Raw genomic sequence first — 25,537 nt, 5'->3', positions numbered from 1 at the left:
CAATAAACTTTCTGTAATCATGGGAACCTGAAGCTGCATTCTAAATATGGATAACATATTAGTCATTTGTAATAAATAGCATGCAGATAGATCTGTTTTCTATAAATGTACAGATCAGAAATTTTGTTGCTGATTTCTAGGAATGTCCCAATAGCTGTTTTTTTTTTTTTTTTTCAGATCAACTACAAGTACTTCAGTACCTAGTAAGGGCACAGTGTAGTTAAGTTGGTATTTCCACACAACAACTTTTGAAAATAAATGTACTTTATATAGAAAACATATGCTCTTCTTATTTATGAGTCTACAGTCCCTCTGACTGTTTTAAGTAATCATAAATACAGCAAGACAAACAAATTGTTTCTCATTTTCAGGTGTATGTTCCGTCATATTCTAATTTCATATAATTATACAATTGAAGTCATCCAATAACACTACAAGGTTATTCATTAAGGACAACTTATCAATACAACAAACATACTGAATAAAGCAAAAAACTAAACAAAAGAAAAACAGACTGACTTTTGGAATACATCTGTTGTCTTTGCATGTTGTGAGAAGTTGGTACTTTTTCCAGTGGGTATATTGAAGCCAGAGATGCACTAAAAGCTCTCACACATAGAACCCATCAGTAATTTTGCACCTTAAGGCACTGCTGTATTGGCTTCACTTCACAGCAGATGCCTGTGTTCATCATTTACATACTGTGACTGATGCAGTGCATTCTCAAAGAGCTCTCCACTTTGGTTATCTCTGTCCATAGATCATAAACCTAGAGAGACTGTGACGGTTCCATTAAAGTTTTTAGGTTTCGCATATAATAAATGCGAAAAAAAAGGAAAAAAAAAGAAAAGCCCCTCTGATTACTCAAGGTCAGAGAGATGTATTTTAGATAAGATTTTGCTTTTTTCTATAAGCTGTACCAACTTTTAAAACCTTTTATTGAGTTATAGTTGGAGCACTGTAGTTGTCCTTGAAGCATTGCAATGATATCATTGGAAACTTGCTGAAAAAAGGTTTTGTTATGTTTTTTTTTTCTTAGGGAAGAATAATAAGAGTGGGAGAACCAGGGGAATTCCACCACCCCCAGGTGCAGCCCACCTTGAACGTCACGTTTGTGGACAGAAGCCGCTGTGGTGTTGAAAGGACAGAGACACAACAAGCCATGGAACTGCCATCTTTTATACAACTCTGATCTATTAAGTAGCAACAATTCCAACATGAAAGAGTGGATTAAAGGAAGGACCAGTGGAAGGATCTCCCCAAAGTTCTTATGTACGTAGAATGTATTAATTAATTTTAAAAATTATTACTAGAACCATAAGTTTGCATTACTGAAACACTTGTACTGAAAATACATTAATTATGCATGGTCTTACTATTAGTGATCAATTGTAATCATCAGTAGTTGTAATTTCTTGAGGTGCTAATAATGCTGCATGCAGATTTAACTTCTGGGTCACACAGTCAGGATAACAGCTATATCAATGCTCCTCACAGCTTCTGGCAAAATATGACTCAACATGCGAAAGTCTACTGTAATCAACATATTTTTTTCTTCTGATCTCCTCTCTTAATGAGGAACAAACCCTCACAATTTCATCTCCAATGCAGCATGATGAAATTTCCTGTTCTTTTCTACACAACTGATCTTTACCGTCCATATGCAAATAGTGGATGTTTTCCCACAAATAAGCTTAGTGTTCCTTGCAAATGTTAATGTAAAATATGTCAAGTAAAAGCCCATTTGAAACCAGCAGTCAGTCAGTCCCTGTTTGCAGACGTATCATGGGCTTTAGCGGACAGAACAGCTCCTCTGTGAGCACATCCTGCCACTAATTACAGTGAAAAACTAACTGAGGTAGATGAAAATAGAATACACTCTCCCTTGTGCTAAACTTTGCACAGACATTACTGTAGGGCAATTTCAAACAAGATTAAAGGAATTTAGGTCCTTCTCCTTAAACCTTACAATATATAATTCTTAATGTGGGTCTAAGAGTGTGGAAATTTTAAAGTTGTAGTCCCTACGGAAATGTAATCCTAATAAAAGCTTAGAATATATTCAGGTTAGAAGGAATAATTTATAAAATAATGCAGAAAGTCTGACAACATAAGGGGACTGTCCGTGTGCAACTAGCAACAATATCATTGTTGCTCGAACATTAAGTGTAGATTATATTTTGTTCTGAGGTACATTAAACTAGTCTTCATACTACTGAGATAAAGTCAACTGCTAAGACAAAAAGGGAAAAAGGATGAGAAATCAACTATTTCTCTGAAGTACCAGATACAGTAAAGATGTTTAAGGTACAAAATGGTTTCCAAAAGATAAAATTTTAAGAAAATTAAAACTTCATCTCCTGCCGTTTCTACAGTTCAACCTTCATTTTGTGAGATGTTGTGACAGTCCAAGTTTTCTTAGATTTCGGGTTGTTTAGTCTACAGTAGCAAACCTCTTCTACCAATGCTACAAATTGTCAATCTGGTCATGACTTACTCAGAGTAAAAACCGCACCCCGGCCCAAGTCTATTACAAAGAAATACAATTTACAGAAAAACTTAAGCTACAGTTTTTTTTAACCAAAAGTCTTGGAGATATTAAAATAAAAGTGACTAACATAATAAAAGGTTTTGGGGGAAGACCCAAATGTGTTATCCTAGTTGTTAGTTTTTGTTTATTTTTCTTGCTTCAAGAAACGAAGGTATCTCTAATTATCTCAACAAAACACCAGACTTCATTAACTTCTGCTTTGAGAGACAAAAACATAACTTTAACTTTTTTAATTAGGCTGAGCAAAAGCATCGCAGCGCCTCCTACCCAACTTTAGTCATTTTCAGTCAGCACACATAGGCCATCATTATGATAAATATGCTTGATCAAACCGTCAGTGACAGCAAAATCACCCATTAGCACAGTCTGATGGGTGTGTGTAAGTTTACATCCGTACACAGGACAGACGATTTGATTTTACATCCATTTTTTTAGATTATTTAAATAAGTTGACTTTCTGTTCTGGTACAAAGCTCTGAGCTGTCATATGATCTGCACCTAAGCCTTATGCTAATAAAAAGTTATCACCCAATCATACTTGCTAATTGAGTTCAGCAAGCATCACCGATAATCATCGTGACCCATTTGCATACTATTGCTGAATAGCTGGCATATCTGGCAATGCTGAGAGATAGAGCAAGGTCAAAAAACCTTCATTATCAGAGCAATTATTTCAATTTGATTTACTTTATTTTAGACGCCTGATCAAATATTAAGACTGACCTATCTGGGAACATATTACAACATTTTGGCCATGGTTATGAGAGCTTAAATGCAATTAAAATTGCAATTTTTTAATTTTTATTTTTTTCAGATTCGTTTTGAGAATTTACTCCAAGTAACATTCCTGCACATATACCAAAGGGAGCTTTAATGACTCAGAAATATCACTGGGGTGAGTCAATGTACTGCAATCATATGCTAGACCTTTATATTTACACAGAGGAAGCGCGTACCATCTCTAGTCTAGTTTAGCATTTAGAAAACATTTAAAAAATAACCACGTGTTTGGATGAAAATAAAAACGAATCTTTAATTTTATATATAAGTGAAAACCCCTACCATTTCAACAAAATAGTCCATGTTTTATTGTGCTTGCATTTATTAGTCTTTGACAATAATAAAATTATAGGATCCAAACATTTGATGATACTTTGGTCTTTCATCTTTAGTATATCATTGAAATGTTAAAATATTTCATGATCTCACATCTTAATGCTACATTTGTAATATAATGCCATCCACTCTATAAACGTATATATTAACATCACCATTACTATCACTTCAGGCTTTGAAGCTGAAGTGATACTGCTCTAATAAAGCATTACTTTCAAACTAAATCTACTAGAACCACCAGTTTTTTTAAACCACAAGTCTTGGAGATATTGAAATTCAAATCTTGTGATGGAAGTAGATAAAAAAATGACTAATTACAGTTTGAACCTGCAGGCCAGTTGGTCTGTCGGTTTTGCAAATATTGTGAGAAAAGGTTGCAGTTCTTTCAAACTTGGCAGCTTGCTGTCTGATGCCAATGGCAGAGTTCCTCAAAGTTACATTCTAGCTGCCTAAAATTACAGACATATCAGCTGTTGTAATGAAAAGAAGCCGTTTCCAATTTCAGGAAAATGTGTGAAGAAGTGAATGGCTTACTAATGAGGGAACAAACTGGCTTAGGCAGAACTATTCGCACTTTGGGCTAAGGGAGTTCACCTTCTGCACGGGAGTTTGGCGTTTGTGGCAAAGTTCATGTCAAACATTTAATGAAATGGTGCTACGTGTTTCAATATTAATGAAGCGATTAAAACAAAATCCATTCGGTTAAACCTTTAACATTTTGTCTTTTCATAATGCATACACAAGTTATAACAGAGGGGGAAAAACGAGACTTTTTGCACACAGACCCATCTGAGTGATGAGAAGGAAAAAATGAAATCCCTTTTCTCTCAAAGTCATTTTATAAAGTTATAACTAAATTTTATGGAATGAAACAGCTTGGATCCTTAACACAATTATGAGACTGCTATGTAGGATTTCAGAATATCAGAAGGCTAATCTTCATGGCATGGTAGTCCTTTTAATCACAGCTGATTGCTGAGAGCATCAATACTTATTTGAATTCCAAATTAAAAGCAAACCAAATACGCAGTAATGAAACGAGACCCTTCAATTTGACATAGTGGTGATCTAAATGAGATAATGGGTTCAACGGAGGATTTATGTTCAGATTGCAGGTACATAAAAAGGCTACAATGCAGGTATAGACATACAGAGTAACAATGCTCAGGTAGGCCATTTCCATTAAAGAATCAGCTTGAACTTAGGTGCCAAGAAAATAGTCTCCTGCCATTATGTTACCACCAATAGCCTCAACATTGACTATACAGAAGTGCTTGTGCATTCATGCTTTCCCATCCACTTCTGATCTCACCTTCTAAATGTTGGCAGTGAAACCGAGACCAAGTAACATTTTTCCCATTTCTTTGGAGGAGCTGATGGATTTGCACATGTACCTAATGAAGCTGTAAGCGAATTTGAGCTAGGCATATCTCATCAAACTATAATAAAATGAATCACGCATTGTACTTACAATAAAATTTTATCATTTATATTTTACTTTAAATAATCACTTATAAAGGTGATGTATTTTTACCCAACCAAAATTTGCTCTCTCCTCAAGTATAACTTTTCATTTGGGATTTCTCTGGTTTAAAAAAGTTTATGCTTTTCTAAACTTTTAAAGACCAAATGGAAACTCTAAGCTTAGATGCTATGCAATTAAGTCAATGATGTTATGATGGATTACATGCACCAGTATCTTTGTGTCACCCTTTTATTAAGACCGCTGTTACCATTATGTCACTGTGCTCTGTCGATTACAGTGCTTCAAGCCATTGTAACCAAAATGGAGGTAATTGGATGTAATTTGGGAAAATAAATGTCACTTTTACTTGGTTTACAAAGAGAAAAAAGAAGAAATAACAACTAGGAGATGATGTGTACATCTGCTGAACCGATTAAATTAGGCATTGGAAGGGGGTTAACCATGGGACAAAAGCTCATACAGACTCATACATTGTTTAGTGCATTACCATTCCAGACTTGTACAGTTTACACTTTTGCCTCAATGAAGACACAATACTTAGGCAAACAAAATGTGTTTAACCAGCTCAATCTTAACAGACAAAAGATGTAGGCATTTTGGTAGCAACATTTTCAAAGTAGATGCAATGTGGGCCAAAGTGTGGGTTTTTTTTAGCTGTGTTTATATAAAAAGTGAGACCATTAACATCTATCTTACAAGTTACATAGTAATTTCAATTATACAAATCTGACAAAAGTCAGATATTTAACAAGGGACATTGTTGTTAAATGTTTTATATGCTAGGTTATTAACAAACAGGTTTACAACCTAAATAACTTTATTCAAACTGACTCCCTGTTCGTTTTTTTGAGTTTCAGATCTGCCCTCTTGATCCTCCATGAGTTATTTAGGAAAGTTTGAATGGCAGCCACCCAGTTTTATCAAACATCTGCTAATGAGTCAGAGGAAGAGGATGATGGGATGCATATCAGAGTTAAAAAGCTTCTTCGTTCCCATTTCTTACTTCACACATTTCCTTCGACCTCTTAACTTTCATAACGTTAAAACTCAACTGTAACTTTGACATTTTCTGAATTTTGACATGTTATAAAACAATAATTCACCTGAGTTATTCAATAGCTTTAAGACGTTGATGACAGGCTAAAGTGTAATGCAGTCAGAGTGGGAGAACACATTAAGTATCACTAGAAAATTTCTGTATAAATTTAAATGGGAAAGTGGGTGGATGTTCCAAAGTGCGGTTGTCTGTTGGAACCCATGAGTCTGATGCTAAAAGTCAGAATCAATGCCAAGGCAAGCTACAACGTCGACCTCAATAGCATGTGGAGAGTCACAAGCATGTTGAGCAACATGGACTTACTCCATTCAGTATGTTAAAATTAGTATATAAGCTAAAATTAGCCAAAATGCTCCCAGTGAAATGCGGTGGTGTCACTAGCATGTCGTCTTACATTCACTTCCTCCACTCATTGTGCTAGTCATAGCTATAAAAAAAAAAAAAAAAAAAAAAAAAAAAACGAAAAAAGCTAAGAAGCTAATTATAGGGAGAAGGCTAGGAAAAATTTTTGTGCTAATGTCTGATTTTTACCTTTGGAAAAAGGTAAAAATCACTTTGTGGCACTTCGTTACCAGAAAATGGGCTCATCTCTTAGCAACAGATTAACAACAAATATTGTCATTTTTCAAAAAAAGATAACATTTCTTCTACTTTTTAAAACACAACTTGTCTTATGTTACTTAAGAATTGTGCAGCTGGTGATTTTTTTTTTGGTCTGTCATTGGTGGTAAATATATTATAAAACAGACATTCAAAATCGGATTTATACTTTGTGGCAGTCCATTACCAGAACTTAAACGATTACCTCATTACACCAAATTACTAAATATTATTACTGTTTATAAAACATAAGTTCTTTTGAAATTCTGCTTATCTGCTTTGACACAAGAAATGTACAGTTGTAAAATTGTTGCAAATATTTTTTTACAAATTGCCACTTTGTGGCACTTTGCTACCTGAAAACACACTCATCTCTTAGCAACAGATTAACAATAAACATTAGTGTGGTTCAAGAAACATAAGATTTATTCTGCTCTTTTGAAGTACTACTTACCACTTACCAAGAATTGTGCAGTTGGTGAATTTGGCAGAAATAATTAAGTTTCTTTTTTGTCATTGGTGCTATAAAACAAACATTTAAAACAAATGTGTGATTGATACTTTGTGGCAGTTCGTTACTAAAACAAAAAAAAAAAAAGCTAATCTCTAAACACCAAATTCGTAACAAGTAATATTGCTATTTATAAAACCATAAGCTCTTTTGAAATGTTATTTATCTGCTTAGACAAGAAATTTATAGTTTGTAAATTTTGCTAAATTAAAATTCAAATGTTTACTTTGTGGCACTGTGTTAATAGAAAACACTCATCTCTTTGCAACAGATTAATAACAACTATTGTTATTGTTCAAAAACCATAAGATTTGTCCTGCTATTTTGAAATACTACTTATTTTATACAACTTAATAATTATAGTACAGTTGGTGAAGTTGGCAGAAAAGTGACTTTTTTTAGTTTTTTCATTGGTGTTATATGTATACATTTTAAAACAAACATTCAACACAAAAATAAAAATCAGATTTATACTTCGTTGCAGTTCGTTACCAGACAAATCGCTCATCTATTAACACCAAATTAATAATAAAATAGAACATACTTTCCCATGGGGAAATTGTAAAATCATTTATAAAATATGAGCTTAAACATTAGCAGCCGCCTACAATAAGGCTACAATTAGCCAAAATGCTAATGTTAGCCTAAAGGCTAGTCGTGGCCAGTTGGCGCAGTAGTAAACAACAGTCTGTGGCTGACCCCGCTGATGCTGCCGTCACCGGGGCAATTAGATCCCATAAATCCGTTTGCAACCCGGAGGAAAGTAGGAGCTTATGGCCGAGGAAAGAGTCGGAGGTTAAGCCCATCTCATTAGTGGTGCTATCACAATGTGGGTACATAACAGAAGCCATCTGCTGACAGTAGGGGTTTCAAATCACTGAGCTAAACGTGACCTGAGTTCATCACAGTCAAGATATCAATGAAGAAGACTGAAGAGTATTCCAACATGTCATAAAGCTCTTTGTACAGTACTAGATGTTACAACTAAAGACAAGATCAAATACCATAACATTCCTATTGCGTAGAAAAAAAAACTATTTGTTTATTGAAATGTGAAAAGTGAATATTGGTGTACTAGTATTAGATGGATGTGCTGAAAGATCTTCATTGAAAAGAGTGACTACGCAAATCTGCATGTGCTTCGGCTGCACGTTGCAACAGTTACCTTAGTTAATGAATATATTTACTCTGTGTACAGTTCACTTATGCACTGACTTTTTTCACTTAAATGTAGCACACACAACAGATATAAACTGGAGCAGTTAGTATCCAAATTAGTTAAAATGAATTATAATTGGCAGTAAAATTTATTCAAAAGTCAAATCATTGCCTGGTGTGCAATATGGATCACCTGGCATAAGAGGAATACAGTGATGGGCACACTTCTGCCAAACTGCAAATAGCAGGGCAAAATAATTGTTTTGCCCTTTTGTTAACTTTTAAAAGGTTTGGCATACTGAGTTTCCACAAAATCCATTTTTGAGTATAAATTTTAAAGCGTATTTGGTTATTTTAAACATTCATTTGAATAAAGTCTGCCTTGATGTTTTGGTCAACTATTAAGAATTCAATAGGCGTGTCAGTCAGAATGGCAATATTTGTCAAATATGTTTAAAAATGATAATTCAAAAATTATGTAATTATCTCGGTTTCTACAATTAAAATCTAATTGAACAGCGTGTTTCTCAACAATGCCAAGCTCTAGTCAAGACTTGATATGTTACAACTTCAGTGTTTGCTTAAGGCAATTAAAAGAAAAAAGATTTTGCAAAACATAAACTGCACTGTCATGGAATGAAGCATTGTGTCACCTTGCTCTGTGAGGAGGCAGGAACACATCCAATCAAACACTCTCAGGCGGATGGCAACAAATGGAGGAGTTTTGCTAATTTGTCATGAAGCATGCACTTGAAGTATTTCAACAAGCCCAAGTATAAAGAAGGTGAGATGAGTCAGGATTTGACAGACTTGTTTTTCATTGAAATAAAGAACAATTTACCTCAAGCAAGTGACAGAATGCACAAGCTTGAATGCTGAATTAATCTTTTGGCTGCCTGTCACAAATGCACAAGCGTACAAAGGTTTAGCTGACAAAGAGTCTGCTGAGGCAAAGGGGATGACACACTGGTCTCAAGTCGGCATCAAAAATAAAACTCTATGCACCACGGTACAAAGCAGCAGCTTAAAAATACCCAATGGCACCTCAGTGGTGTCATCAATCTGGCTGGATCACAGGATTACATCAACTCAAATTGTTAAATGAGATTTTTTTTTAATGTGAAATGCAAAATGAGTCATGTTGAAATGTTGAGTATGAGGTTAAGGAAAGGTCAATAAGGGCTCCCTTGTTCGCCAACGTGAAGACAGATGTCATTGCTCACTGGAACGGAACTGGGTGCAAAACACATCAATGTGTTTTACTTTGTGACACAGGCAGCAAATACTTTCTTCTTTAAAAAGGAATGTGGCATGCAGCAATCAACTGCATGAATAAAAGCAATATAATCTAAATCTAGCAATGCAATCTGTAGTCAAATGCCCTAGCTGGAAACGATGCTTTCGGCAGGAATAGGAAGAGGCTGAAAACTGCTCAGAGTCAAATAGAGGTCAGCATAATAAGCACAACACCTGCTGCAAATAGCTAGTTTCTACATCCACAAAAACAAATTCTGACTAATGCATGTGCCGTTTAAAATAAATGTTTGACCCCAGTTTACCAGGAGATACTCAGATTATTAAGCAGCCAGAGATGGAGTCTTTCTACCATATTCTGCAGAAGCATGTTCATAAGCAGGCTTCATAAGCAGTTTTATCACACAGCCAGTACCTGTAATGCACAGACAGATTCATGTAGTGTCATATTTGACAGCTTGTTTTTCCACACAAGCAAAAAGGAAAAAAAAAAATCTTACAAAAACAGAACTCAACTTAAGCATTCGTACATAATTTGATTTGATTGGTTTTATTTGATTCCATGGTAAAAAAAATAAATAAAAAAATAAAATCTTCAGTGGTTCCAGACAAAAAGTGTTTTAAGTATGATTCATTGCCAAAGGGAATGACTGTTTGTTTCAGTCTGTTCAAGAATTAAGTAAAAAAAAAAAAAAAATGTATCCTCTTGTACAGCCTGAACTTGAAACGAGCAGCTTGAGGAAACATTAAAGTTTTGTAAGAAATTTAGTGTGGTACAATAACTGTCCCATCAAGCTGCCAATGAAAAAAAAAGTAAGGTCTTTGAAGTGTGATTAAACCCCAAATCAACTTTTTTTTTAAACCTTAAGGACTTTTTTCTTGTTTTGAGTCTGTAGTTATTCTAACATCATCTCCGTGCTTGCCTCCTTAGGCTTAGCGGTGACTACTGTGGTTGGATTTTCCTATTGGTTATAACAATACAGCTTGGTTTGTGTCCACGCATTCTGGCATAAAACCATCTCCCTCAAACACATGCACCAGGTGGAGTCAGGGCTCGGAATAATGAATGTTGGAAGCATGGCTCTATTGAATTTCTGAGCTTTGCACAAAATGATTCATTTGCAATGTGGACACAAAAGTGAATGGGGTCTCCATTGCTCTGACTGCTGGCAGTGGTATGCAGCAGGAAGGGTCTGAAAAGACGCCAAATATTGTATAGCGTGAAGTAGATAAGTTTATTGGTTTGAACCACTTTTTTGGATTTTTTTTATATCTATGCATTCATCCATCCGAGCATCTATCCGTCCAAACATTCATCATTGCGAGCGTCCATTTTACTGTCCGGCCATCCGTCCTGAATAATTTCCACGGGTGTTCTTCCATTCAAAAATGTCAAAAAGACCTTGTGAGAGACAAATGGCTCAAGTCTTTTAATGATATATAGTCAACTTGAATAGTAGAAGGGAGGCAGAATTAAGGGAGTATTAAAAAACACAGCATGTCTTTTGATGTTTTTCCAAGTTTTTTCATGAGACAAAAGAAGTTGAAAGGAAATGAAAAATCTGAAAAAGCAGATGTCTTCATTCTATCTGGAATATATCTTGACTCAGACGCTTGTAGACAAGAAATGTAATGACTTCGGGTTTTCACAGTCAGTTTCTGATGTGTCAACCTAACAGTGCCTCACAACACGTTCTGTTACTGCAAGGAAACATTTTCAGGTAACATGCACAAAGAAAAGCTCTTGACTAAACTCCTGAACTAAAAAATGTATTCAATCTTTCTTACTTTATTAAAAAAAAAAAAATCAAGCAAGGCAACATTAATAAAAGAGAAAGCTGCTATGGCACAACAACTGGCAAAGTAAAGAGATGCTGAGACTAAATTTGGAGATTAGCAGACAGCATACTCCAAAACATTTATAATTCATGCATTTGTTTGAGGCTGCGCTGACTGTTCATCTGATTGCTACACTGCTGAGACCTTGTGCCGATATTTGCATGGAGAGAAAAACATTTGGAAAAAAAATATTCTCACCCACTCCCCACTGCCGTTCCTTAGCAACAGCAGAAATGGACGTTTTCAAGCTGCATTACTTTTTTTTGTTTTGTGTTTGTAGTGTGTTAATTCAGCAAAATTTCACTTACTTGTTTTGCATCATGTTCATTATGATCCAGTCCGAGGGATAGACGTTTTTCCCAATGAGATTTTTAAACATGATAAATGTTTCCATAAGAAAATCCTGTGAGAGAGAAAAAGTTGTCAAAATGAGAACAGTTATTCTTCTGACCTCATAAATCAGAGGAATATGAGGAGGTCTTCATTAACGTTCTATTTTATAAAATTATAAAGACTTGTATCAATCTTTTTTAGGCCACTAAACTTTTCCACATTTTGATATACTTTGAAGCATTTTCTTTTTTAAGTTTGTTGATGTGACATGACAAAATTTAAAAAAGAAGTTTAAGCTGTTGTGTTATAAATGACTCTGAAAGAGAAGTTATGTTTGGCTAAAATTGCTTTACAATATTAGTGATCAGAAATTGGTCACACAATCTGACAGGAGATTTCTTCTTAACAGCAATGTCTAAAAACTAGCAACATAATGCCAGACTACTGGCATTAAATTGTCCTATCTACTTAAATAAATGTGTGTGAATAGAAGAGGGTTTGCACATGAAGGAAACTGCAGAATAACAAAGACATTTGGGTCACTGAAATGTGTGAGTCTAAATATGTCCCCTTAACAAAAATTTGTCTCTAACATATGAGAAAATACTATTTTATTTGGTTATGATACATTTCTTATTACAGCTATGTAAAGGCATATAATGTTGTTATTTATTATATGATACCTATCAGGATGTCAGCAAATATGAATTAATGAAATAAGAACAAAAACTACTGCAGTCATGTAAGGTAAATTCCAAAAAAACTACTTGTATTTTCAACAGATGTACCTCGGAAGCTAATCTGATATTTGATCCTTGCTCCATAATCTCCCCAATTCCCTGACAGACAGATTTTGTTATTTATTGGGAAAGAGCAATAGAATGCTAATCTGGCAACAGCTACTGGAGAAATGCCGCTCTAAGGGCAGGATTATTTAGGGCTCAAAACCAAAATCATTGGGATTTATTCCTGCTCTCCCACTACATGCTGGCTGCAATAAGTAATCCATTTTCCTCAGTTTCTGTTGTTCATGTAGAACCCTGAAGGCAAGGTCTTTAAGAAATTCAATTTCATACCTATAAATGGAGGACAAGAATTTACAGATGCCTCTCAATAAGTAAGACAAAAATCAGAAAGTCAATTCACTCCAGTAATTCAATTCAAAAATTTATATATACATATAGTGTAGAGTTGCATGCTTTGTAATTTAAATTTTGCAAGTTACTATGATTAAGGTTTACAGTTAATAAAGACACAAAATTCTGTTTCTTGGAAAATTTAAATATCATAAACCAACAAAAGGAGACTTTTAATAAAGAAAATACATGTTATGACCATACTGTAACCCACACGGTCATGGTGAAGACTGCTGGCTTGACAGTCACTGACACAAACTTCTGACAAAAAAAAGCTGCTGCCAAAAAATGTAAAAATAAATTAAAGCAAAACACACCATTCTGAGATCAAATCAGTTCTCAGGGCCGTTCAGACACAAGGTTACACCAACTTGTGAGTTTGGTAAAGAATTTAAAGAACTCTCAAAATCAGGCATTCTACTTCCTTGAAGAGGATACAAGTACAAACACATAGCAACAAACTGTTCAGGCAGGTTTACCTTAAAAAGCTAAAATAAATTTCTAAAAAGGCTAAATTGTTATCACGGGACCTACAGTAGATTCTTGATATTTAAATTGCAAAGCCTATACAATGAGAAAGAATGTGCTTTGGAAAAAACAAACAGAGCACTGAGGAAAGAGAACCTCATACAGATGGTGAAACATAGAGCTGGAAATTTCATGGTTGGTGATTTTTGCTGTAGCTAAATTGAAGAAATTTCACCAGGTATGAGAGGATGCTTGAGGAAAATGTGACATCATTTGTCAAAACATTTAAGCTCCAATGGAACTATACTGCAACAAATCGAGGCCTGAAACATTGCTTTTCCTATAAGGCTGTCGTCTGTAAAAAAAATAAAAAAATTGACGAGAGAACGTGAAGTTCCTCACGCAAACTCTGGCCCATACACTGTTGTTGAAGGTGGGGAAACTGGCAATGCATATGGTGAGGTGGGGAACAGAAGGTGGAACAGAAGGCGATGCAGCTGTGATCTAAAGGAGAAATTGCTTTCTGGTGTCTATGCGAATGGTTCTATAAATCATGATTTTTTTTCTTTAGCATATGGGCGTATTTGCACTTTTAGTATATAACATAAGCAGTGTTTTATAAATGAGACCTGAGATCTTTACCTCATGCAAGAAACTCTTAAAATATCTCATGTCTAAAAGCGGATTGGGAAACTTTCCTCAGACTGATAAGACTCTTGTAGATGGCGATAAAACGTGTCTTACTAAATGTTTCTCAGCTAAAGAGGGTATTGTGGGGTAAGGCTTCCTATCTTTTTCTTCATCTGGAAAACAAATTTTCTTCTAGGACTAAGATAATGTTCATTTGTTTAACTGTAACAAAATGACTTTTTTCTAAATATGAAAACAATATTTATTTATGAATTCAATTACCAAATTATATATATTTTTAATCCCTTCTATAGAAGGGTTAGAGGTAATGCCTATATTGAGCAAGGCCCAACCAATATTGGCAATGCCCAACCTTCCAATTTTTAGCAACAGAAGAATATGAAGTTTTTTATTATCATGACCAAATGTAGACTGAAATATCTTATAGAAAAGGGCAGATATATTATGATGTACTCACCACTACATCACTTCTTATCTTGCCAAAAGTGTTGATCAGATGACCATAATGATATACATCCATCTGTCTCAGGATGGCAGTCATGCAGGCCACAAAGCTCCCCTGGAAACAAGAAGGAAGTGGATTCAATAAACAATCGGGTTTAAATCAAAGAGCCGCGGCAGAATGACTCTGCGGCTCTGACTCTGATGGCTTCCGACAAGCTCCGCTGATTGGATCCGACTCCTGAAGCAGACGCGGCCTTCCCCGGTTTGACGAGGTGGGCGACCTCACCTAGTGGGTGATCTCATTAACCTGCTACCCTCCACTCCTCCGCTCTTTTGTCTTCACTGATTGTAAAGCCTGTGAGTTCCCAACAGCTCTGTTTTTAGCACTGCAGTTTGCCGTCCTAGCTGTAAATTTGAAGCCAATCGAAAAAAAAGTCAATGTGCGGCTGGTCGATAGAAAACAACCTGCTGATGCTGTCATTCAACGGTAATTACTCAAGAGATTTATTCAGAGAATCAAGATAATCAGTCACCAAAAAAAAAAAAATCAAGAGCAAAAGAGAAGAAGGAACACAAAACAACCAAAGTGATATTTGTTAATAAGTAAGAAAAGACGTGGGAGTAAATGGAAACCCATTTCAACAAAAAGTTAAATAAGAGCTACTGACATTTTTCAGGAACAAGATGTGGGTGCTGTTTAAAATGAAACAGCAGTTCTTCAAAGTTTCTAAGTTAAACTGGAACATCTGAAGCAATATTGCAAAAACTAAAAAAGTTAGTAAAGAACACTCACATGAAGAGGAAAAAGAAAAACACTACAGTTAGTCAGGGTTTCGTGCCACAAGATCTTGAGCTTCAAACATTTTAGATGTTCAACTGCTCCCCATTGTCTGACTTTGATGCTATATACTGAAGCTACTTTTATTATGTATATAAAGGTGCATGTATAAACTTTAAAAATGTAGAGGAGGTGATTAAATTAGCTAGTCAACCACCAGTAGTGTTCATGCAAACACTTATTAATAATGATAAAATAAACAAAAAAAAAAATAAAAAAAGAAAAAAAAAAGAAAAACACAAGCCCCAAAACTATAATACTAATACTGTCACAGACCAAATATTCTGGTTGGGGATTTTATGTTTTGTTCTTTGCCATTGTCCCATTGTCCTTTGTTTATGATGTTCATGATGAATATCTGAGTGTAGTCTTTGCTCTATTGGCTAGAGAAGTTGTTGGGAGTTGATTGCCCAGTGCAATTAACTTTTGCCATCATTTAATTTTGAAAAAATGAATTCTTCACCAAATCCATACCTTGGGGAAATCTGGAGATCATGATAAAAGTGGGGGTTGACAGTGAATTTATCATGCAAGCGATGTAACCCTTAAGGGTTGAGTGAGGGCATGTAAGCTTCAGTTAGCCTCAGCTCCTCAGCATTGAAAGCTAAGAAAGAAGTTGAAAGTAGCACAAAGACAACTGTTCAAGCAAGCATATAAAAGAGGAAAATGGAAAGTTTTATTCTCCAAGCTGAAGAAGAAAATATTCATATTCATTCCCATACACACAAATAGCCCTGTCACCAACGGTGGCTGGATTTTTTTGCAATAGCAGTGAATATGCAAGCTTGCGAGTCAATTTATTAGTAAAAGAAGCAAAGGGGTTCAAAGAAGACAACAATCTTCAGAAACCATCGGCTTATAGCCTTCTGCTGCATCTGTTCCGACCCTGCAAAAAAAAGACGAGCCAGATCAGCTGGAGGGTATCCCATGTTTGTTCATTCCTGGCATCTCTTCAGCTGTGAATGAATCCTCAAGATAAAATGCCCTCAGCAAACTTCACGCGCTGTAGCCCTTAGCATAGGACTTGCAAAAAGGCTTTGAGGCAGCATACAAAAATGTAAGCCCCTTAAGCTGACTCCTATTTTTCAATCAAGAGCACCAAAGGAGAAGTGATGTACCTGCAGCTGTGAACAGGTGACTTTATTTCTGAAAACTCCCATCGTACTTTGTTTAGCTTCATCTCTCTTACAATCATCTACAGAAGAAAGCATCCCCAGAGCACAATTTAACTATTAAAAGGGACAGAATAGTTTGGCCCGCCACTTATCAGTTTAAATTACAATAGAAGTTGAAACAAATGTTACTGTGCTTCTATGACATGAAATACAATGAATGAAAACTCTGCCTCGATTTTACAAGCAAGTGTGAGAGGCATATATAGTTCTGCTAAGCACCGATTTCAAGGTATTATAATCAGCTGATGGTGGAGTAAATAGAGGTGATAGATCGTGCAAGCACACGTCCAAATCTAAAAAAAAAAAAAAAAAAAAACATGCCACAGAAGCTGCTTAGGGGTAAATGAAAGAAACAGATGTGAGATCTGTCTGCAAATGGAAATATTTAGGTCTGCAGTCCAGTTCACAGTTGCCCAGTTTAGTAAAGTTATCATCTTTGCACTCATATCACAGTCTGTGCAAGTTTATTAAAGTGACAATCTGCGTGTGGAGTAAACCAGAAGGTCTCCAAGGCCAGCCAGAGCTCTTGTGGCTCATCTCTCCACTTTTCTCACTGGAATGACATCAGTAGTGTTACCATGACAACTCTTTCATTTTAAACAGGGGAGTTAAAGGAAGGTAGGTCAAATAAGGCCTTCTTGAAGAAGAAGAAAAAAAAAAAAAGATGTGGAGATGGAACAAAATATTTCTCCGCACTATTTCCAGAGTCTATCAATTACCCCTTTGATGTATACATAAGTACATGTGAAAGAACAGAGCAAAAAAAAAATATTTGCACATCCTGTCAGGCCTAATAACTCAGCAGTTTTTTTTTTGTTTTTTTTTTTGGGAGAGGGCGTTGAGCCAAAGTTAACTGACCAGCATCTTTCTAAATGTCATGCAATTTTCCAGCAAAGTCACAAGATTAAATAATTTATTATTACATAAAGAGTAAAAAAGTGTCCAACATGCATTAAGATATATTGACCTCCACACCATTATACTACTACCACAAACCTGAATTGTTGATAGAAGACAGGATGGATCTATTATTTTTTGTTGTTCATGTCTAATTTGTGACACTTCTGCAAAATTTTTCCAATCTGTTATTCGCCAATTTTGAAAACTTTGAGCCATCATAGGTGATTTGCGGTGCATTTAGAGCGTATTCAAGATATAGTGGATATCAAACTGGTCATTTGAGCTAATGTTGCCTTATCATCTTGAACCTGTCTGTACATTTCACTCTGACATCAAAAAGACACCATGCAAAGGAGATATTTTCTCATTTTTGGATGATCCTCATTAAATCAAAAATCTGATTTTTGACCTTAATTTTTCTGAAGTACTCAGATTAGCACATTGGCACCAACAACATTGCCATGATCAAAGCCACTTAAATCCTCTGTCTTCCCAATTCTGGTGCTCAGTTTGAGCTTCAGCAAAGTGGTTTCCTAACTGCTATAATTAGGTGGCAGGAGACTGCTTGTTACAACAAGTAGTAATCTACCTAATGCAGTGGCCAGTGTATATCAGCTTCGTCTATGGAACACCCTGGTTTTCACCAAAGCTAGCAGCAGTGTCTCTAGGGAGTGGGACGTTTGGTTTCCCACCTGGACCTGACTTCATGAGACAGAGACAAAGGATAGACACCTACTACGAAACTGAAACAGTTTGTGGACGTTCTGTAATTGGGAGGAAAAAGTGTTTTGTGTTAGAAACATACATATGAAAAGGAGCGGTGACATCAGATTATCGGAGTCGAAATGAGAAGACAATAGTGGAAACCGGAGGAACCCCACGTGATCTTTATTCACCGACATATATAATCATTGGCAAATAATGTCGGACTCAAGGGTCACAAAACCTATTAACATACCGCTATGATGAAGATGCAAAATATCTACTGTTCTTTCTGAAAATAAATAAAGGAAACTTTGCTCCTGATATCAATCACCAGGTCTAAGAGCTGTAGATTTCCCAAACCTAGACTCAATATCCATTTTATGCTTCAGGGCAAATGAAACAGAAATTCAGTAGAAATGAAAAATCTGTGATTAGAGGGCAAAGCCAGACGCATCATAAGCTGTTATCAAGCTTGTGCCCGTCTTGTAATTCATCTCACTTCAGCACCTGACAGAAGCGAAGGGGGAAAAAAATTATGCTTGCACAAGCTGGGGAGGGCTTTTGCATTAGCTGATCATTGTTTTAGGCCTTCAATTAAGCCAGTGGGGAAATGGCACACCAGTCCATATTGAGCCATGTCCTGAGTTGCCACACATCTCTGGGGAGGAGAGTACTAGCAAGGGAGCAGAGAGAACAAAGAGAAAGAGGGTTTGATGACCACCAGCAGTCAAAATGACTTACCTTCTATTTTCACTCTCAGCCTGACACTACATGACTTAGCTGGCTGATTACAAAGGAAATGACGTGCAGACAGAATTCTTTACACATGTGATGTGATACTTAAAAAACAGAAGGAAGCTTTACTTACGTAAATAAATAAATGTGCACTGGAAATTTCTAAAAGAAGAAGGGTTACCATTATTTCATATGTTTTTGGGAGAGATTGTGGGGATGTGTGCATGTCTTCCATTAATAACTGAAGTCAATATTTGACTATCTTTATTAAAAAATATTGTTTGGTGATTTGAAACCTCTAGATATCTCAAGCATAAAAACAAAACAAAAAAAATATTCTACTTCTGCATACAATGGTGAATTAGTAGCACAGTAAATCTCTTGATGTGGACATTTATCTGCAACAATAGCTTTATTTAATTAGTGAAAAATGAGTGCATTAATTGACCCACACAAACTCCTCATGCTCCAGTAAATCCATCCTGTCTACCATTCCAAAATGATTGGTGAGTAACATCTTTCCCTCTATAGTCAAAGATTCCTGCTTGGTGATGAGCCTACAAGCTTTTCTGTAAAGAAAAAATGTCCTTCACTCAATTGCACATGTTAACTTTTCCATAGGTGAATGTTTCTGTTTAGGTAAACATAATGAATTCATCCAAGGAGGTGTGAAATGTCCCTTCGAGCTTCGTGATACCGCAAGATATCAGGAATTTATATAAACTGGAGTATTTCCTTTGGAACTCAGAAAGCGTAAAGATGTCTGCTGCTAAAAAAGCAAATACCATGTGGATTGTTTTACCTGCCCTCTGACAAGTTCCCTACTCGATTCAACGGAAAGAGGGCTCTTTCTGCCTTTCTGGTGGCCTCATGTCGGAGCCAAGTGGGTTTGCTGAATCATGCACAAGTGGCCAAGTGCAGTGTATTGTATGTGTCAACTCTGCCTCTATTTTACAAGCCAGTGTGAGAAGTGCTCACGGGCTGCTGTTTTTCCATCCCTTTCTATTCTTTGACTGTGCAATTTGTATGCAGGTGGTATTCCACTTATAATTTGACAAAAACTGAAATCCATATTTCTTTTTTGTGAGCTAGCACCAAAAAAGGACAAAGCATTGGATAAAATGCCACTTTCTTAAAAAATCAGGACATAGGTACTTGGTTTGTAATAGAAATATACTTCTTTAATGACCATTTGTGTACATTTAAAGATTTAGGATAGATTGTGCTAAATACAGGTAAATCCTGTAAGAAAAATGTCTTAGCAACTGCAGAAGATTTGAGACTGGAGCACAGATTCTGCCTCCAAGAAGAAAACAACCCATCCAGAGCTACAATGGACAGGTACTTCAGTGCATATTTTTGTGCTGGAATGGCCCAGTCAAAGTTCAGACTTTGGTAAATATGCTTAAACCTGCCATAAGATTTCTAAATTGATCTTTTGGTGTAGTTTTGATGAAAAGACCTTTAGGAATTGCAGCAGAAAGGGACAAGCTCCCTCTGACATATCTGGTGGATGCATTTTCAGTGGCAGAGACTTCCTGTGGCATTGCTGCTGCACAACAGACACAAAATATCAGCCTCTAAATTCACACACACGTTCTCTCTCAAACACACACAGAAAAAAGTAAAAAAAAAAATAAAAAATCTTCCTTTTTTCTCTGCTATGACTGCTGCGCTACCAAGCCAGAATAAACTGACAGCTCTCGTCTCCTTCAAGGAATCCAACTCAACACAGAAATGACAGTCAACTTTCTCAGGCATGCTGTGTGGCTGAATACAGTCAGAGCAGCTGATGTGACAGACTGGTAACGAACCCCCTTCAACTAAAAATGCAAATATTTGCAAGGGAAGAACTTCAAATATTTACAATTGAGAAAGGTTGGGAAAGTAAACAACGTCCCTCTTTTTCTTTGGCAACTACTGTACATTTTGTTCCAAGAAATAGATAAAATAAAAGTTAGCATGAACAAGCTTTTAGCAAAAAGACAATGAAAACTTGAGCTGTATTTCAATTGCATCAAACATGTTAAAAATGTATTGCACTTGTCAGAAATGCAAGATGAAAATGTCTATGTAAAGGAAAAATGTAGGTTTGGTTTATGAATAAAGAATATTAAAGCACATGATATGTAACAAGGATGGCAATTGATAGCCATGAAAAAGTGACATCAATTTGGGTCCAAATCTAGTGAAATACCAGATATTTCCACTGTCACATTATTACTGAATATATTCAGCTTTCTCCTGTGCTAAAATTGCAGCCTCTTGCTGGTTGGCAGCCCAATAACAAAGCTTTGGGGTGGATGTGTTATTGTCAGTCTAAAATAAGCAGCCAGTTTGATACAACTGTGTTGTGCTGCTAGTGCACTGTTAAGCACCTGGCAAACAATAACTCAGGAACAAATTTCCTTTTGATCTCGAAAGCTCCTTTGAGTTTTGCACTTGGTCAAGTATTTGCGGATTTCATTTCTGAGCAAGCAGCTGTGGTCTCAAACCCCTGTGGATACCAGACATCCGCTGTTTAGTCAATGACTGTTCTGTCGTTCTGCATGACTCTGGGATCTGAATAAACTATTTTTGCACACAAGTTAGCTGACACTGTCTGCTTTTAAACAGGGACCAATGAAAAAAGTTCACTGACAGCAGTTTTTCAATGCAAATTATGTTAAATATAAACTCTCCTGAACAGCATAAACAATGGACGAACATATTTAGCTTAAAATATTCAATGACTTCTAAAATAAACTTTTCTCAAACTTGTACCCACAGAGACCAGTCAGCACCAACATTACCAGCAGCTCAGCTCCAAGGTATTCACAATATCTGAGGCTCAGTTCACCAACTCATGTGAAACCGATCTTATCCACCAATCTCATTTATATTTAAAGAGCCACAAAGGCGACACAATTGGATTTTTCTTTTTGCATGACAAGGACACCTAAAGCTCAGGACATTGGTGGTTTTTGTTGCTTTGTGCTCAACTGACCTCAAACCTTGTGATTTAGTAAAAGCTAAATACTTTATTTCTAGAAGAGGCTCAAACTAGGTCCGTCATTAAACTTGCTGTGAAAGTTTTGTTTGGTTTTAAAATGTGAAAAATGGAAAAAAAAAAAAAAAAAAAAAAAGTAAATAAAATGAAATTGTTAAAGTTAGTTTTGTTAAGTTGAGTCTCAAAGTCCAGTTCTCAAGGGCTGGTGTGTTTCAACTTTGAAATGTCTCTGCTTCAGCACACCTAGCTTCAAAATTAGCTCATTAGGAGAACTCTGTAAAGCTTAGCTGCATAAAGTGAGTCAGTTTCACTATTTAACTCAAGTGTGCAGGACAAGGACATATCTTAAGCCAGGGCTCTGACATTCAAGGATTGAAGTTTGAGACCACTGCTTTAAACTATTCATATTAGACTAAAATACCTCATGTGAAGCTAAAACAAGTTTGTGGTGTGCCATGGGCTCCATTCTTTTAAATAAAATGAAATTGGAAAACTGAAAGTGTACTGTTGTCCTCCAACACCTGAACGTGCCAGTTATATGCATATATTTATAAAAAATGGTATTAACTAATATTGGAATTGGAAGGTCCGGCTTTTTAAAGATTTATGATCGATCAGAAGACTGCAATCGGCGGACTTTGCAGATAAATCATACACCATTTTTTGAGAAAAAAACCAAATTTCACTTTTAAGTCTATGATATCAAAATATCTGTAAAAATGTTTAATGTCTTATTATTTTATCTCCAGGATAAAATACTTGAAAGTAGTTAAGTGTTTTCCATTTTCACTGAATTAAGCATAACCTAGAACCCATTTTTACCCCTCAGTGGGCCCCAGATTGGGAATCACTGACCTTGAAAACGGTTTCCTCCCAGTCTACTTTTCTTCAAAATTAGTTTGTGTGATTATTTTGCTAAACAAGAAAGCAGCAATCATAAAGAAAAGCAATCAAAAATCTAATTTTAATAGACTGAAAGGAGCTGACAAAAGATTTGATTAAAAATGGGGTTAGAAAGCAAGCAAACCACAAACAAGTATAAAAAAAAAAAGAGAATACTTAGTGAAAACATAAGGCATCAATGGAGCAAAATAATCAAGAGTCTTGAATCACAGCAGTCCGAAGCACATTGAAGAGCCAACATTTAGAGATAGTTTGTTTTATTTCCGACCTTGTAACTAACAATACACACAATCACTTCACAGGTTCCGAGAGGTGAAAGATCTCCTAATACTTTGCTGAAGGAAAGCTGTGAAGCTGCCTGCTGTTCTGTTAAATAATGCTATGAAGTTGTTCACACATACGGATCCATAGACACTTGGTAGCAGCTGCTGTCTGTAGAGCTGCAGCTCATTATCATGAGACCTGAGGCTTCCAGCAGAGCTCGGGTTTTCCCCGACACAGAAGGACAGTACTGTCTCTAAAGGACAGCGCCGTCTCACACATCCACTCTGATAAGATTAGGATTTCATTGAGGAGGAATAATCTAACATTCTTCCTCCTTTTGTTTTATGGTTCATATGGATTTTTTATTTCAAAATAAAAACTTTTAACCACTGATCTTCAAAGTTTTGGAATCTTTTTATCTACTTTGTAAAGTTATGTGATCTGGCTTTAAGTATGTGTGCAGACCTTCTGTTCAGGGACCTTCATCTGCAGTGGCTAAACAAGAAATATTGGTGTGGGGAACAACTATGGGCACTCTGGCGAGAGAGGTGCAGAGGGGGGCACCCATCCGGTTTGGTGGTCTTCTTATGAGGGTTCGGATCATGTTAATGGCTGATGACCTAGGGTTCACAGTGATGTTCTGAAACTTCGCGAACCAGAAAGGAAGTTAGTTCAGATTGATAGATGAATGGATGAAGAGATGGATGCTTGGATGTATAAGGATGAACAGACGAAAGGATGTATGTAAAAACAGATGGACCAATGGATCAAAAAACTATGAATGAATGATTGGAAGGAGCGATAGATAAATTAAACTCATGTTTTGAACCATTGAATAGGGAATAAGATTTGAAAATACAAACATTTTATACACTCACGTCCTTTTCCATACTTTTCCACATCTCGAAGTTTTTATATTCCTGTCGAAGAATCCAGTTGTTCATATATTCCATCTATGGCACACTACAAATCTAAGTAGGTTTGGAAAGAAAAACAGATTTCCTTGATAACAAACAGGCGCTAACTTCTGCCTTGCCTATGACAGATGGATAAATAGCTGAGAAGAGCTCAGGAAAACAAGCACCACAGAGCGAGGGACAAGCAGATGGAATCGTCTTCCCACACAAAAGGAGAAGAGCTCCAAGGACTTGGAAAAAGTGAGTTGACAGAAGGTGAACGGTCTTGTAATGAAACTGCAAAGAATGATCCCACCTGACAGGCACGGTTCTATGGAGATGTCGGGCAACACAATGGAATTAAAGATACAGGTGTGCATGCAGACCAGCACGTCAGGAGCACATTTGCTTCTGTCTTTGATGCAGAGATGCCAGAAAGGTACAACGTTGAAAATACATTTTTGTGAAAGTACAGCACAATAACAGTACAAAGAAACTTAACGTGATCACTGGGAAGTTTATGAAGCTGCCAGATGAAGCCAAACCCCGGGGCTCTAGATCGCAACCGTCCCTCCTCCCTCCAACTCTGCTTCCCATACTCCCTCCCCTATTCACTTAATCTCTCCCCGTCTCTCTCTTTCTCTCACTCTCTCTCTGTGTGTTTCTCACCCACCTTCATGCACACGCAGACACACGCAAACAGAAAAAGAAGAGAAAGCCAGACAGCGGAACTGCGACGGCATGATGGGGATATTCTGCCTGCGTGGGCTCCGCCACTGAGGTGTCCGGAGTTCAGCTACAGTGCGCTTCTGCGTGTGTGTGTGTGCGTGTGTGAGTGTGTGTGCGTGCGTGAGCGAGTGTGAGCGTGCATGCATTCAGATGTGAGTGAGTGAAAGCAATCGGCACGGTGCGAAGGGGCAGAGGAGTGTTGACTCAGTCCGGACGCCACAGGATCAGAGGACGTTGATGTGCGACAAGTACTCCCAACAGCTGCCGCTGCCACCGCCGCTCCGCATGCCTCCGCGTCCTCTCAACTTCTGCCATGAAAAAGCGTCCTCTTCCAGCTCGCCTCTAATCCGCTGAGGGAAACGGGCATGCGGGGGCACAAGCGGGGATCTAGGCTATCGCATCTTTTACGTCAGCATTGCTCAGTCTGAGGTGAGTTGCGCCCATTTCCTCTCGTTCTCTCTGGTGTTTCAGTACTCAGTCTGCATATACGAGAGAGGAAAGTCTGCTCAAACAACCTCTGGATGGAGAGGCAATCCAGGAAATCTAGAAGTCTTGAATATGGTAGCAAGGAATGTCTTTACAGAAGATTTCCCCTTAAAGTCCTCTGATGAAAAATTTGATATGTGTAGCAGAGGAGAATATCAGACTTAAAGATGGGCTAAATGTTGAAGAGGATTTATTGTGGGATGTACTTCAGATAAACTGAGTTAAGATATTTGAGGGGAGTTTATTTTTATTTGCATCTGACATGTTTGATGCACATTCAACTTGAATCAGCTAAACAGATAAGAGGTCTAAC

At 36.7% G+C, this 25,537-nt stretch overlaps 2 protein-coding genes across 3 annotated transcripts in view; one reads left to right on the top strand and one right to left on the bottom strand.

The window, feature by feature from the left end:
* Nucleotides 1-25,537, bottom strand: part of dock1 (dedicator of cytokinesis 1) — a 200,497-nt gene that overhangs the window by 54,786 nt on the left and 120,174 nt on the right. For both annotated transcript variants that reach the window (XM_055042817.1, XM_055042818.1), the window contains exons 28-29: nucleotides 14,618-14,719; nucleotides 11,881-11,975 (exon numbers count right to left, since the gene is read on the bottom strand). In XM_055042817.1, the coding sequence (XP_054898792.1) occupies nucleotides 11,881-11,975; nucleotides 14,618-14,719 (197 nt within the window). The remainder of the gene's footprint in view (nucleotides 1-11,880; nucleotides 11,976-14,617; nucleotides 14,720-25,537) is intronic.
* Nucleotides 24,581-25,537, top strand: part of LOC129368046 (inhibitory synaptic factor 2A) — a 34,590-nt gene continuing 33,633 nt past the window's right edge. Inside the window, exon 1 of the mRNA XM_055042830.1 lies at nucleotides 24,581-25,167. The gene's annotated coding sequence lies outside the window, so the exon portion shown is untranslated. The remainder of the gene's footprint in view (nucleotides 25,168-25,537) is intronic.

The sequence above is a fragment of the Poeciliopsis prolifica genome, unplaced genomic scaffold, assembly GCF_027474105.1.
Source record: "Poeciliopsis prolifica strain line A6 unplaced genomic scaffold, Auburn_PproV2 SCAFFOLD018, whole genome shotgun sequence".
Taxonomy (NCBI): domain Eukaryota; kingdom Metazoa; phylum Chordata; class Actinopteri; order Cyprinodontiformes; family Poeciliidae; genus Poeciliopsis; species Poeciliopsis prolifica.
This window is presented reverse-complemented; position numbering and strand designations above follow the sequence as displayed.